General features: G+C 34.2%; 2 protein-coding genes across 8 annotated transcripts in view; both read right to left on the bottom strand.

The window, feature by feature from the left end:
* Positions 1–13,244, bottom strand: part of LOC126738210 (sex-lethal homolog) — a 50,726-nt gene that overhangs the window by 22,845 nt on the left and 14,637 nt on the right. For 3 of the 7 annotated variants that reach the window (XM_050443426.1, XM_050443427.1, XM_050443428.1), the window contains exon 1: positions 9,371–9,448. The exons of 1 other annotated variant lie outside the window; for it this stretch is intronic. In XM_050443426.1, the coding sequence (XP_050299383.1) occupies positions 9,371–9,445 (75 nt within the window). In that variant the 5' untranslated portion in view covers positions 9,446–9,448. Of the gene's footprint in view, positions 1–2,775; positions 2,840–3,100; positions 3,427–9,370; positions 9,449–13,244 lie in introns of those variants that run through there. 3 more of the 7 variants (XM_050443430.1, XM_050443429.1, XM_050443431.1) reach the window with 3 other exon arrangements.
* Positions 7,501–9,351, bottom strand: LOC126738208 (uncharacterized). The gene is made up of 2 exons (XM_050443422.1): positions 8,276–9,351; positions 7,501–8,216 (listed from the first exon to the last, which is right to left on the bottom strand). The coding sequence occupies exons 1-2, from the start codon at positions 8,696–8,698 to the stop codon at positions 7,527–7,529; spliced, it is 1,113 nt and encodes a 370-aa protein (XP_050299379.1). The 5' UTR covers positions 8,699–9,351; the 3' UTR covers positions 7,501–7,526.

Raw genomic sequence — 13,244 nt, 5'->3', positions numbered from 1 at the left:
TCATGGTGTGAATCTAATAGATTAACTTTTAATATTTCTAAAACTAATATTTTAACTTTTAAATGTAACCTTGGAACTGTCACTTTGCAAAATGAAACAATAAGTCCTTCTGAAACATGCAAATTTTTGGGCCTGACGATTGATAAGCAATTAAAATTTGAAAATCATATCTCCTCTTTATTAGGGAAGTTATCATCCAACTGTTATGCTATTAGAGTAATAACACATTCTCTGGGACTTGATGTGGCCAAAATTGCCTACCATGCTCTTATAGAGTCTTATCTGAGATACGGTATTGTGTTTTGGGGTGTGTGCTCTCAGTATTTGTTCAGCTCTCTATTTATTTTGCAAAAAAGAGCCATACGCTACATGTGTGCAGCTCCCTTTCGTAGCCCCTGTAGGCCATTATTTTTAAAACACTCTGTCCTGACATTGCCATGCCTTTTTATTTTAGAGACTGTTTGTCTTATCCACAAAAAATATCGCCATCAGCTTGGCCCCCCCTCCTTGGGTTACAATCTCCGAACAACCTTCTCTTTACCTCTGCCTATCCCAAAAAGTGAGCAGATTAAGTCCTCTTTTGTGTACGGGGGCAGAAGGCTTTTTAACCACCTACCCCTTTATATAAGGCTAATAAATTGTGAAAAACGTTTTAGGAAAAATATAAAGAAACTCTTGCTTGCTAAAGCATTTTATTCTGTAGACGAGTTTTTAAATACAATTTTTTGACAGTGAAGAGTTTTGCGCAGCGTAATGTGAATTCTTACTACCCTTTCTTTGGGTGTGTTTTATATTCTATGTATGTAAGAATTGTTAAAATTTTTATATTTTTGTAAAAGATTATGTTGTCAACTATCTTTAAGATTTTATATAATGCTTTGTTAACAACAGATGATGTTACGTAACAATAAAGCTATTTTTGACTTTGACTATAAAGAGGCAAAATTTTTGCTAATTTTAGGCAAAGAGGAAATGTGCCTGACTGAAATGAAATATTAATAGCATCAGAAAGAGCCTGAATAGCACTCAAAGGAAGTTTTTCCAATAAATTCACTGAAATACCATTGTCACTAGATGCCCTTTTCTTTTTCATCGATCCTATAGTGCAAAAAATCTCCCTGGGAGTAGTGGGGCTGAGGTAGAATGAGTTTCCACTAGTGGTAGGTAAAAATTTGAGAGGGACATAAGTGGAAGAGAGACCCTTTGTGAGGATATCAGCAACCGAAGAAAAGTACTTATTCAATATGTCAGAATCAATCTGCACTTCTTGAGAGCCATTACTTTTGGACACAACCTCATTAACAATTGACCACGCTTCGCGTTGCTCATTGGAGGAATATTTCAAACGTTTGAAATAATAGAGTCTTTTCGCCTCACACACAACTTTCCGGTAAACTTTTCGATATCTCGAGAATAGCGACAATACAAAATTATTTATTGGGTAGAACTTTTTTTAAATACCAAAAAATCTAAGATTATGACCGGAAATGCGAATACCAGGAGTTAACCATCTTTTCCGGTCCCTAAATCGATTTTTTAATGGGTGAACGGGAAAGTATCTATCAACTTTGAAATAGATGCGTGAAGTGAAGCAAGAGCATCCTGCTCACAAAATATTGAGTCCCAATTAAAAGACCAACATCCTGCATCAAAAGACCGGAAGTTCCTTGTGCTGTAAATTCTACCCAAACCTCTGGATTTGTATCTTTTTCTGAATGGCACCTGAGCCAGGATGGAATTATGATCAGACAAAGCTGGATCAAATACATTACAAATTACATTCTCCTGTATATTGGAGGCAACATAGTCAATGGTTGTTGATGTGGTATCTGTTACACGCGTAGGGCTGTTAACATGCATAGAAATATTAAAAGAAGAAAGCAAATTAATTAAATCCAATGTAGCCCTATTCTCCCCATCTTCAAAATCTATATTAAGATCGCCAGCAAGAATTATAGTATTTTTAGGAGAAAATTTTAAAAGGAATTGTTCAAGCCTATCTAAAAAAGTACTTATACTACTATTTGGGGAACGATACATACACACAATATAATAATTGGCTTTACCAGAATAAACAAAGTTTATGCGTATAGGTTAAGAAACACCCTGTATAGGTACAAATATAATGGATGTATTAACAGTCTAAGTTGCACATGTCGCTGTTATACAATGATTTACTTGGATATCGCCTATATTTCCTAAAAATTATCTTTAATATAGAGTTTTGTATTACCCATAATGGTTGGAAATTACTTTTGTATGTTTCATAAGTTGACCAATTCATATTCACTTTAAACTAAAACGTAAGTAATATATATTCCCAGGTTTTCATTTTGTTTCTACCATGATTCCAAAAAAAAAAAACTAAATCTCACAAGCATGCACAATTTAAAAAAAAAAATTTTGCTTAACAATAATAAAAAAAAACCTGTCCTGAACAATACAGTTGGTCACCTTATTTAGATTGATTTGTGAAATGTTTGTGATGATCTTTACATTTTTATTTTATTTCCTTATAAATAGGAATTGTCAAACATTAACTGCTCCCTAGTTGTAAAGAAAAAAAATTTCAATGTGACAAAGAGTTGCTATAATTACGATAATTACATGCAGTACATGCTGAAAACTAAACAAAAATCATTCTCGGCAAAAAAATAAAACAAAAAATGGAGGACAAGACACATCAAATACTTAAAAAAATAAAAATCCCAGAACATAAAATACGTAAGACTTGGTAACAACATGATAATAGAATAGCTATAAGCATTTACTTACAGGTAATGATCCAAGTGGTGTTGAAAACATGTTGATTTTCATATACTGGAAGCAAAACAGAAGGCTGTAAAAGAAATGGCTAAGAACAAGAATTCGGCAATATCATAAAAACTAAAACCAAAAATTTTAAAAAGATCATTGCTGTTGCTATTTTGGTCATTCATACCAGAGTTTTATAAGAATCAGGACCTTAAATTATTTACTAAAATATTATGCAAAATCGTTTGCGAATATCTAAAGACGTTTATTTCATGAAAAAAGATAGGTTAGTTTTTTTAGAAGTTTTGATTTGCATTTACATAACAACTGTTAAAATAGAATGTACCTGTTTCTGATGTACACCGCACAAAAATGACTGGATAAACTGGATATCGGGTTTTATAAACGAATGTTTATGGTTTACTAAAACCGGTTCCACCAAGGGGCCTAGAATTCTTGGACAGTGCCAAAATTATGCAGCTTTTTTATCGTTGTCGTTCAACTTTAAGCTAAGCCGCGTTAAGTTCTTAAACCTGCAACCATGCACTGCTAGAGTTTATGGGACAGTAAGACTTAGGATCCGATTAACTTTTTAATTAATTATAATTAAAAATATCCTGAATTTACCATTCAGAGCAAAACAAAAACAACAAATGCAGCGCAGCACAACGATTTGGCTCGACTGGACATTCTGAGCGACGCCAACGAACGTCTAAGGGTGCGCTCACACTAAAGACGACTATTTGCGATTATGCCCGATTGCGATTACGGACGACTTTTCACACGACTTGGTTGTACGACCAGGGTGCACACATTGAAACATACTTAGGCCCAATACAGACGAAGCAACACGACATCAACACGATACCCGAGCAATATGGAGATGATGAAGGTTTCAAGTTGGTTTCATACAAAAAAAGGAACCACAACAGAAGACCCAGTCCCATAAAAGGTGAGAACAAGGACGACCTGCTAAAAATTGTTGCCCCAGCGGCCAATAAATCCTGGATCTTTGTCTCGGGCTTTGCCCCAGAAACAAAAGCAGCTGATGTTGAAAACTTCCTCAAAAAATATGAACTGGATGAAAACTGTGTCTGTGTAAAGATGATTACGAAGAAAGACAGCTGGTACAGCTCTTTTAAGGTGGGTGTCCCCTGTCATAAGAAAGAAGCCATATTATCACCCAACTTGTGGCCAGTGGGTACCACAATAAACCATTTTATGCACCTGCAAAGCTCCCGGACCACAGACCAGCTGAGGACTTCCGAGGTGCAGTAAACGCCCCTCCGTTGCGTAATAAGTGTTCTTCGAATAACTTTAACAATTGTAATGATTTTAATGTAAATTTTTCGTCTTTTAATATTGTTCACTACAATATCCAATGTCTCCGCACTTCTTTTTTAGATGTAGAGGTACTCCTCAATGATGTATCAGCAGATTGTTTATGTATTAACGAACATTGGCTAGTACCAAACGAGCTTTACTCAATAACTATCAAAAACTACCAAATGGTTTCAGGCTTCTCCAGGTCGGTGATGACTCATGGCGGTGTAAGTATATATATTAAAGAACCCCTATCATCTGTCTCATTAAATATTGAGAATTTATTTATTGAAAAACACTGTGAGGTAACAGGCATTCTGTTAGATATACATGACATGCAGCTTGTCACTGTGTATCGTACTCCTGATGGCGACTTTGATCAGTTTTTCAGTGCAATGGTAAAAGCTTTTAAAAAACTAGATGTTGACAAGCCTCTCATTATAACGGGTGACTTTAATGTGCATTTCGGTAAAAGGGATATTAGGGCGTTGGAGCTTTGCAATTTCTTTAGGTCATTTAATCTGAGAAAATCGGTAAGGTTTAATATACTCGGTAACAATTGTCTTGATAATGTTTTTACTAATATTGATTGCTCATTACTTACGTCTGAACCTGTTGATCTAACTCACACCTCAGATCATAAGGGCATATTATTTAAATGTCAAGTGGCTCGCACAAACTTTAAAACTCGGATAAACTACAGACCTATTACTGATGTAGGATTGTCTACTTTATGTAACACTATGTCCTCTCTAGACTTTGATTTTATTGATAATATGTCTCTAAATGTGGATTTGCGCTTTCAACTGTTTATTGATTCTATAAATGATGCAATTAAATTTTCTTTTCCTGAAAAATCAGAACTACTTGGGCATGATAAATCTCCTAGGGTGGTGAATTGGTTTGATGGTAACTTGAGAGATATGCGGGAGAGGCTAAGGTTCCTTGTATCATTACATAAAAGAGACCCCATTCTCGTGCCAAAAGAAATGTTATCTGATTATAGGAAAAGGTATAGACATCATTTTTGTTCCATCGCTGAGAAAGAATTAAGTAAACTTGAACATACTGACCAAACTTTTCAAGTATATCTGAACTCATTCCACATACCAACTTGTTACCCTTCAGGTTTAGAACAGCTAGCCCTAATGAGGTCATGGAAGCCATTGATGAATTAAAAAACAGCCACAGTAAAGACTCTGATGGAATGAACACAAAAATTATCAAAGCTATAAAAAATGAAATTATCATTCCCTTAACTAAATTAATCAACCACTCAATACTCACTGGCATTTTTCCAGCAGCATTTAAAACTGCAAAAGTTGTACCTCTTTTTAAAGGTAAAGGATCTGCTGATGACTATAATAGTTATCGTCCCATCTCCCTCTTACCTATTCTGTCTAAAGTGCATGAACGAATCTTAAAAAACCAGATTAATGACTATTTTGAGTCAAATCAGCTCTTTGCAGTAACTCAATTTGACTTCAGGAAAAACAGGACAACAACTTTAGCTATAGACCATTTTACAAGTAATATCCTGGAAGGATTTGAAAAGTTTCTTGATACCTTGGCCTCGTTCCTGGATCTCACAAAGGCTTTTGACTGTGTGACACATAGCATTCTTCTAAAAAAACTGGAAGCCTACAATTTTCACCGGGAAGCAATTAAGATGCTTGAGTCATACCTGTCGAATAGAGTTCAGTTTGTTGTCTTTAATCAGAATAAGTCTGATATTAAGCCTTTGAAATATGGAGTTCCACAGGGGTCTGTCTTGGGACCCATACTATTTCTTATCTACATAAATGATCTGGCCTTTTCACAGGGGGGCTCTGTTAGCACTGTTCTGTTTGCTGACGACACAACTTACTATCAAAGTTATCACCCTTCAAATATCATTAATTTAGATCTCCAGACCCCGGAGAATAACCTCTTTCAATGGTTCTTGGCAAATCGTCTTTCTCTCAATAGTTCAAAGTCACAAACACTTAATTTTACTTTGCGGCACAATACATTGACTGAGCATCCTGCTTTTGGAAGCTGTTCAGATGAGGCTAAGTTTCTTGGTGTTCACCTTGATCCAGGATTGACTTGGGAACAACATATAGTCAAACTGTCTAGTAAACTGTCCAGTCTGTTATTCCTCTTTAGAAATCTAGCGGGAATTACTTCCTTGCAGGTCTTACTTACAGCATATCATAGTAGTTTTCACTCACAGCTAACTTATGCCATACTGACATGGGGTCATTCCTGCCATATAGATAAAGTATTTGGGCTGCAGAGAAAGTGTATTCGTATTGTGACTGGTCAGGGTTACCGAGATGACTGTAGGGAATCTTTTCGGAAGCTTAAAATATTAACTTTGCCGTCCGTGTACATTATGCAGTGCCTGTTGCGTGTTCACCAAAATCTGGATCACTATAGAACCCACCTACATTTTCATAATTATGAAACTAGGAATTGTAATGAGCTAGTGCCTGAGTTTAGCCGGCTTGAGAGATCAAGAAATGGAACCAGATACTTTGCACCAAAATTTTATAATTGTCTTCCAACAAACATTAAATCTCTTAGCCTTCCGCAGTTTAAAAAACAAATAAAAATGCATCTTTTGAGGGGTGCATTCTACTCATTTGAGGAGTACTTCTCATCCCAATTTTAATTTTAATCTTATATGTTAATATTGTCTTAATAAGAATGTATGTTAAGTGTTTTAAGTTTAGTGCAAATATTGTGATTAGATGTTATATTTTATCTGCTTTTGGGCAAAACTTGTTAATTTGTATTTTATCTTTTATTGACTTGACTTGTAATAATGCATTGTATGTATATATTATTATTAATAAAAAAAAAAAAAAAAAAAAAAAAAAAAAAATGTCGCTCACATGTCGCCGCCATATATTTAAATGCAGCTATTCACACGACGCGATACGACATGAAAGGGATACGACAACGTGGCTACAAGTTGCTCGTCAACATTTTTATTTAGTCGCCAGCAAAGTGCAAACTGTTGCCTCGCGATATTGTTTTTTTTTTGGAAATGGCCGCCGAACGAGACAATAATTTAAAAATTGTCATTGAAGTGGAAAAATTTCCATGTTTGTATAGCTTCAAACGGTCGGATTATTCAAGGAAGGACATAACCGAAAAAGCGTGGCCTGAAATATCAAAAGAAACCAAGTTGGTAAGTAACAAATTTATTTTCCGAAAATCGATAAGAAATAATAACATTTTTGACAACATATTTGAAAGAAAAAGTCAATATTTCCTCCAACTTGATTGTTGCCTGGCAATCGAAAATAACAGTAAGGAAATATTCATTTCTGTACTGTAAGGAAATGTTATTTCCATACAGTAAACTTTAGAACATAAATGCGAACAGGTTTTTTCCTAAACAATTTTATTTTTAAAACTTTCACAACAACAAACAAGGTTAACATTATATTTTAAAATTATTACTTATTATTTGTTATATTTACTGTTATTTGACAATTAGTACAAGTATTGAAAACTGGAAGAACTTGGGAACTAATAGCATTATTTTGTTGAATATTTTCCAAACTAATAATTTTATTTGTATGACAATAACTAATATTGGACGTTACTGCAGTATTAGAAATATTAGATTTACTTTCTTGATTTTTTTCTGCTGTGAAAATTTTATTTGCCACTTCTTCCTTATTAGTAAGAGACTCTTCTATATATCCTTCAGCGACGTTTGTTGATTTCCATCCACCCAGTCTCTTTAAACTAGTAATATCTCCACCAGAATCAACAAGCATTGTGGCAGAAGACCGACGAAAACAGTGGCCGGTATATTCTTTCGAGTTTGGCAAATTCAAATAACTGGCCACTATTTTAGGCATGTTTCTAAATTGGTGAATTCCTACTACTTGTCTACAACCTTTTTCATTTTGGTACTTAAAAAAAAACCGAGTGGTATTCATGTCTCTTGGTCTTAAAGAGACATACTTGCGGTATAGATTTAAGTACATTTCGTTTACTATAAATGATCTTGATGTATTGGTTTTTGAATCCGGTATGGTAACTAAAAGTTTAGATAGTAGGTCTTGTATATCTTGTACAGTCATTTTAACCAGCTCGTCCATTCTGCAAGCTCCGGAAATTCCAAATATTACAGCTACCTACAACAATAAATAAGCATGTAAAGAATCCAAATATAAACTGAAGTTTTGTAAGTTACCTTAATCATTAAATATTCCTTATCTGGAGCTTCCTGAATAAATTTCTTTATTTCTTCTTTACTTAAAATCTTGGATTTTTTTGGCTTATAGGCATGTGCTTGCCGTTTCAGGAATGCCCGAAGTTTTGAATATTTAGATATATCCACATCATGTCTAATTGCAAGGGTTGCCTTCAGCATTGAATAATTGGCCCATAAAGTTGAAGATTTCATCTTGGAACCAAGCTCCAAGAAGTATGCCATTACAACATTTTCCGAGAAAGAAGTTACATTTTTATTCGTACGGTAGTCCATGAAGCGGTTGTATGCATAGTTATACTTATTTCTAGATTTTACTGGTAACAATTCCAATGATGCAGCATTCACTGCCTCCGTGAGTTCTGGGGGGGTTCCAGAAATGGAACAGTCATCATCACTCATCATTTTACACGTTACTTTGGCTTTTTAAAACGTTAAAAAATCAATACTTTGGAAAGACGCCACAAATAAACTTTTCACTCGTCAAGTTTGACAATTTCAAATTATGTACTTCGTTTTCGTAGTTACGAAACAATGTTTCATGGCTTCTTTTATTTAAGGAAAAAATAATAATGTTGATTTAAAATTTTTAACATGATTAGTAATAATTTACCGTAATTTTAATGATTCCCGATTTTCGGAAAAATAGTATGTAGACCTCGTAGGAAAAGCCACATTCCCGGACTCCGTATTGCCAGTCTCGGCTTATTAAGCTTTTCCTACTAGGTATACAATATACTATTAATTAATTTAAAACACATTTGCAAACAAATAATGTTTTATTTAATGCTAATTGAGGTTGTTTTAATATTTTATTTTGGTGCAAATACACTAATAACAATATTTATTTTGCTAAGGACGAGCAACACGTGGTTTTATAAAATAGTTGGTCAAATATTTTCGCAGTTTCGTTGGGCCTGAAGTCGGCTGTAAATTAATGTCTTCTTCTTGCAAAAGAATATCGTTTTGAGGTCTATTTGTGGTTCTTGTTCGTTCATTTATAGATGTTGTATACTGAGACCCCTCCCGTTTTCGGACAAAATTATTAAAAATATAAACAGCTTTTATTATATTTACCGTATTTTTTATTTTTCTACAACGAATTGGGCAGCTCAATACTTGGGATTTTTCTGTAATCATTCCAAAATACATTCAATGGTTTTTCTTGCACGACTTAATCTGTAATTGAAAATTCTTTTTTTGTTATCTATTAAAGTCAAAGGATATGGCCTCATCATATATTGCTTTAACGGAAACGCATTATCTCCCACAAAATAAAACGGGAAATCTTGCTGCGAATCATCATGAGGCAAAGGTGAATTTTCCGGTATGTTCCAATTGAATGATATTGTTTATAATTAAAATTGGTTGAGCCAGAATTAGGAAGTTGTTCAATCCGTATATGTTTCCCGTCGATCGCTCCCAAACAGTTTGGTATGTTCCAGACTTCATAAAAACGCTGAGATATATTTTTCCAGTCCTCAGTATTTGGTATTTTCATGTACTTATCTTTCAGTTTTTGCCATATAAGCAGTGTTGTGGCAGTTATAATTTCTGCCACAGCACTACTGTGTCCTACTTGAAAATATAATGACAAAGACATGAAGGTGTAACCAGATCCTAGGTATCTGAAACAAAAAGAAGCCATATATAATAATGATAATAATAATAATAATAATAACAATTAATACATATATTTAATTTTTACAGATCAAGAATGCAAAGAGAGGTGAAAAAACATTCGATCATCAGCATTTGTACGCAGCCTGAAGCCAGCCCCGAGTGGTTCCTCGGCAAAGTCAAAGAAACCATACTACCTTCATGATTATTTGCTATTTATTCTGCCCTATGTCAAACGAATAAATACAAATCACCAGGAATTATTGAAGGCCCACCAAATCCTTCAGAAAGTCAAGTCGCTTTGCAAGTGGATAAGACTGCCGCAAATAACCATGAAGATGAAGAATCAGCTGCACCATCAGAAGTGTTATTTAATAATAACTCCGAGAGAGAAGATTCTGTCCCTATTACATCAAAGTCGACGAAGAACCCACAGTACAACACAACAGAGAAAAAGAACATGTACAATAATTTGGACAAATCATTTTTGGAGTATTTGCAGAATAAGAAAAAAAACTTGCCCCTACTGATGATCATGAAACTGTTAGAAAATATTTTTTGCTTAGTTTATTACCCGACATTAAAACACCTACCGATGATCAAATGCGACACTTTAAGCTAGAAGTTCTGCACTTGATTGACAACATAAAGAAAAGCTGAGGACCATCTACAATAACAACCCCACTTTCTTCCACTGGCTCAAATAATTACCCATACTCTTCATCAAGAAGTGTTTCTCAATCATCACGACATTCGTTTGGTACAAATGAAATATCTTCAGCTAATAATGGACTATATGGAAATTTCACTTCGGTGGCCCAGATAGGAATCACTTCACCACCAAATGAATATGAACGGGAAGAACAATCTCATATCAATCAAACCTTTTGGGAAAACCTTTAAAATCCCAATAACTTTATAATATTTACTATAAATATTTAAAATGTCAAAAAATTGTTTAGACTATAATTTATTTAGTCGCCGCGCCAGCCGCATGATATAAATTTAATATTTTATTACAGGCGGCATATTAAGTTTTATAAACAGTCTTAGCTTTATAAACAGAGTTATTAGATTTAATTTCTTAAAACCGCTTATTCAATTTCCTTACTAAAGCCGACAAATAGTACAAAGATCCTTCTATAATCAAAATGCAACGTTTCATTATGTAAGCATTTTACACAGCCACATTCTCCACTACATCCATATTTTTATATACATTCACACTTTTAACTTTAGGCCAACAGGTCATTAAACAGTATATAACACAAGATTCGGTTAGAATCAGAATTTTACTTTGTAAAATTTTTATTTGTATTTTTTATACAACAATAACAGAATTGTACGGTTAGTGCAGTGCTTTATTTCATTCTTCTAATTACACTTATTTACCGAAAAATTGGTGTTTTATTGAAGAAAAAAATCACAACCCAGAATACCGTGTGTGGAAAAGCCCATACACAAAACAAAAATTAAACTTTATAAACTAAAAAAATATTTTTTTTTACTTACCTAAGTGTTATAAGTAACCTTTCCTCTGCACTGATACATTCTCTCATCACTGTATTTTGTTTGTGAAGAAAAGGTGCCACAACTCTTAATAATTCTCGAAAACTTTCTTCGGACATCCTATAAAAGGCCTAGTAGAAATAGAAAAGTTATATGTTTGATTATTTCTTATTAATTCTAGGTATCTTGCCACGAGATGCACTTATTCTGCTCTGGCCTTATATTTTGCAAGAGGAGTTACGACAGTATCGTATATAGTAAATGAAACAACATTAGCTATTTGGAACACTCTTCACAATGTTTATATGAAAATTCCCTCTAACAAAAAGTGGAAGGAAACAGCAAATCGCTTTTACGAATTATGGAACTTACCTAACTGCTTAGGAGCACTTGATGGCAAGCACGTTAGAATACAAAAAATTCCCAACTCTGGATCAACAAATTACAACTACAAACACTACCATTCAATTGTTTTACTTGCGGTTTGTGATGCAGATGGCTTATTCACAATGATAGAAAAGAAACCGGCTATGCAGGCAAAAATAATGATGGAGGAATTTTTCGTGCATCAAATTTAGGTCAGTGGTTGGAAAGAAATGGTCTAAATCTACCCGCTAGTGCTTGTTTGCCACATGATGAGAGCCAGGAAAAAGTACTATATTTCTTCGTAGGAGATAACGCGTTTCCCTTAAAACGATATTTAATGAGACCATTCCCTATACAAACACTGGATAATAAGAAACGTATATTTAACTATAGGTTGAGCAGGGGACGAAAAACCATAGAATGTAGTTTTGGCATGGTAACTCAAAAATTTCAAGTGTTGCTAACCCCCATAAGGTGTACAAAAATCTCTAATATTATAAATATAATAAAATGTGTTTGTGTTTTACATAATTTTATACGAATTAAAGACGGGACGTGGTATTCGACACCAACATCCGAACATCGACTGAATATCGCAGTTCAAAACTATAATTTGCTAGAAGAGATTATTCGCATAAACCCTGCATCTTCTGGAGCTACTGTTCGTAATTATTTAGCTAATTATTTTATCAAACCAAATGGTAGCATCCCATGGCAGTATAACTATTGTTTATAAGACTAATATAAAAAAAGTTTATTACCTGAGAGGTTTGTTTTTTTGCCACTCTTTCCCATGTATCCGTAATATCTTTCCGCGAATATTCTTCGATTTTGTAGTTATAGAGACACTCATAATTTTCTATTTCTTGTACTAAATTTATCTCGTTCGACATTTTCAACTTCCAAACACAAACGTAAACAATCAAACATACATGCGGTATAAACCAGTTACCGCCTAAAAACTTGCAGATAAGCAGCATGTAGAAAGCATGTCGTGCCGAAATCTTGTTGCGTCGACTCGTGTGAAGTCAAACATTTGGTTATATAGAAGCGACATTTACTCTGCATGCCGAACGTCTACCGCACGGCTGTTGTACCGCTGCCATACCGACCCGTCTGAAAGCGGCCTTAGTTGTGTAAAATTACACTTTGGTGTTAAACACATATACAGGGTGTTTCGGGAGGAAAGGAAAATATTTTGGGAACATATTCAGAAGGTCAAAATAAAAAGACTTAACCTATATGTTTAAATCCGATTCCATAGATAAAAGATATATAATACTTAAATAAATAATACTCGTCCGATTCTTAACCGTTTGTGAAATAATCGGCTCTAAAGTTTTTTTGTAAGTTCGGAAAAATTACGTTCTCTGTATTTCTAACTCACGTTGCAGATATTTCATCATTGTTTGTTAATACCTATTTTATTTGACTGGTAGTTTTGACAAGCGTCAGT

Source organism: Anthonomus grandis, chromosome 7 (assembly GCF_022605725.1).
Source record: "Anthonomus grandis grandis chromosome 7, icAntGran1.3, whole genome shotgun sequence".
Taxonomy (NCBI): Eukaryota; Metazoa; Arthropoda; class Insecta; order Coleoptera; family Curculionidae; genus Anthonomus; species Anthonomus grandis.
The sequence above is the reverse complement of the archived record's forward strand: the minus strand, read 5'-3'. Positions and strand labels throughout refer to the sequence as shown.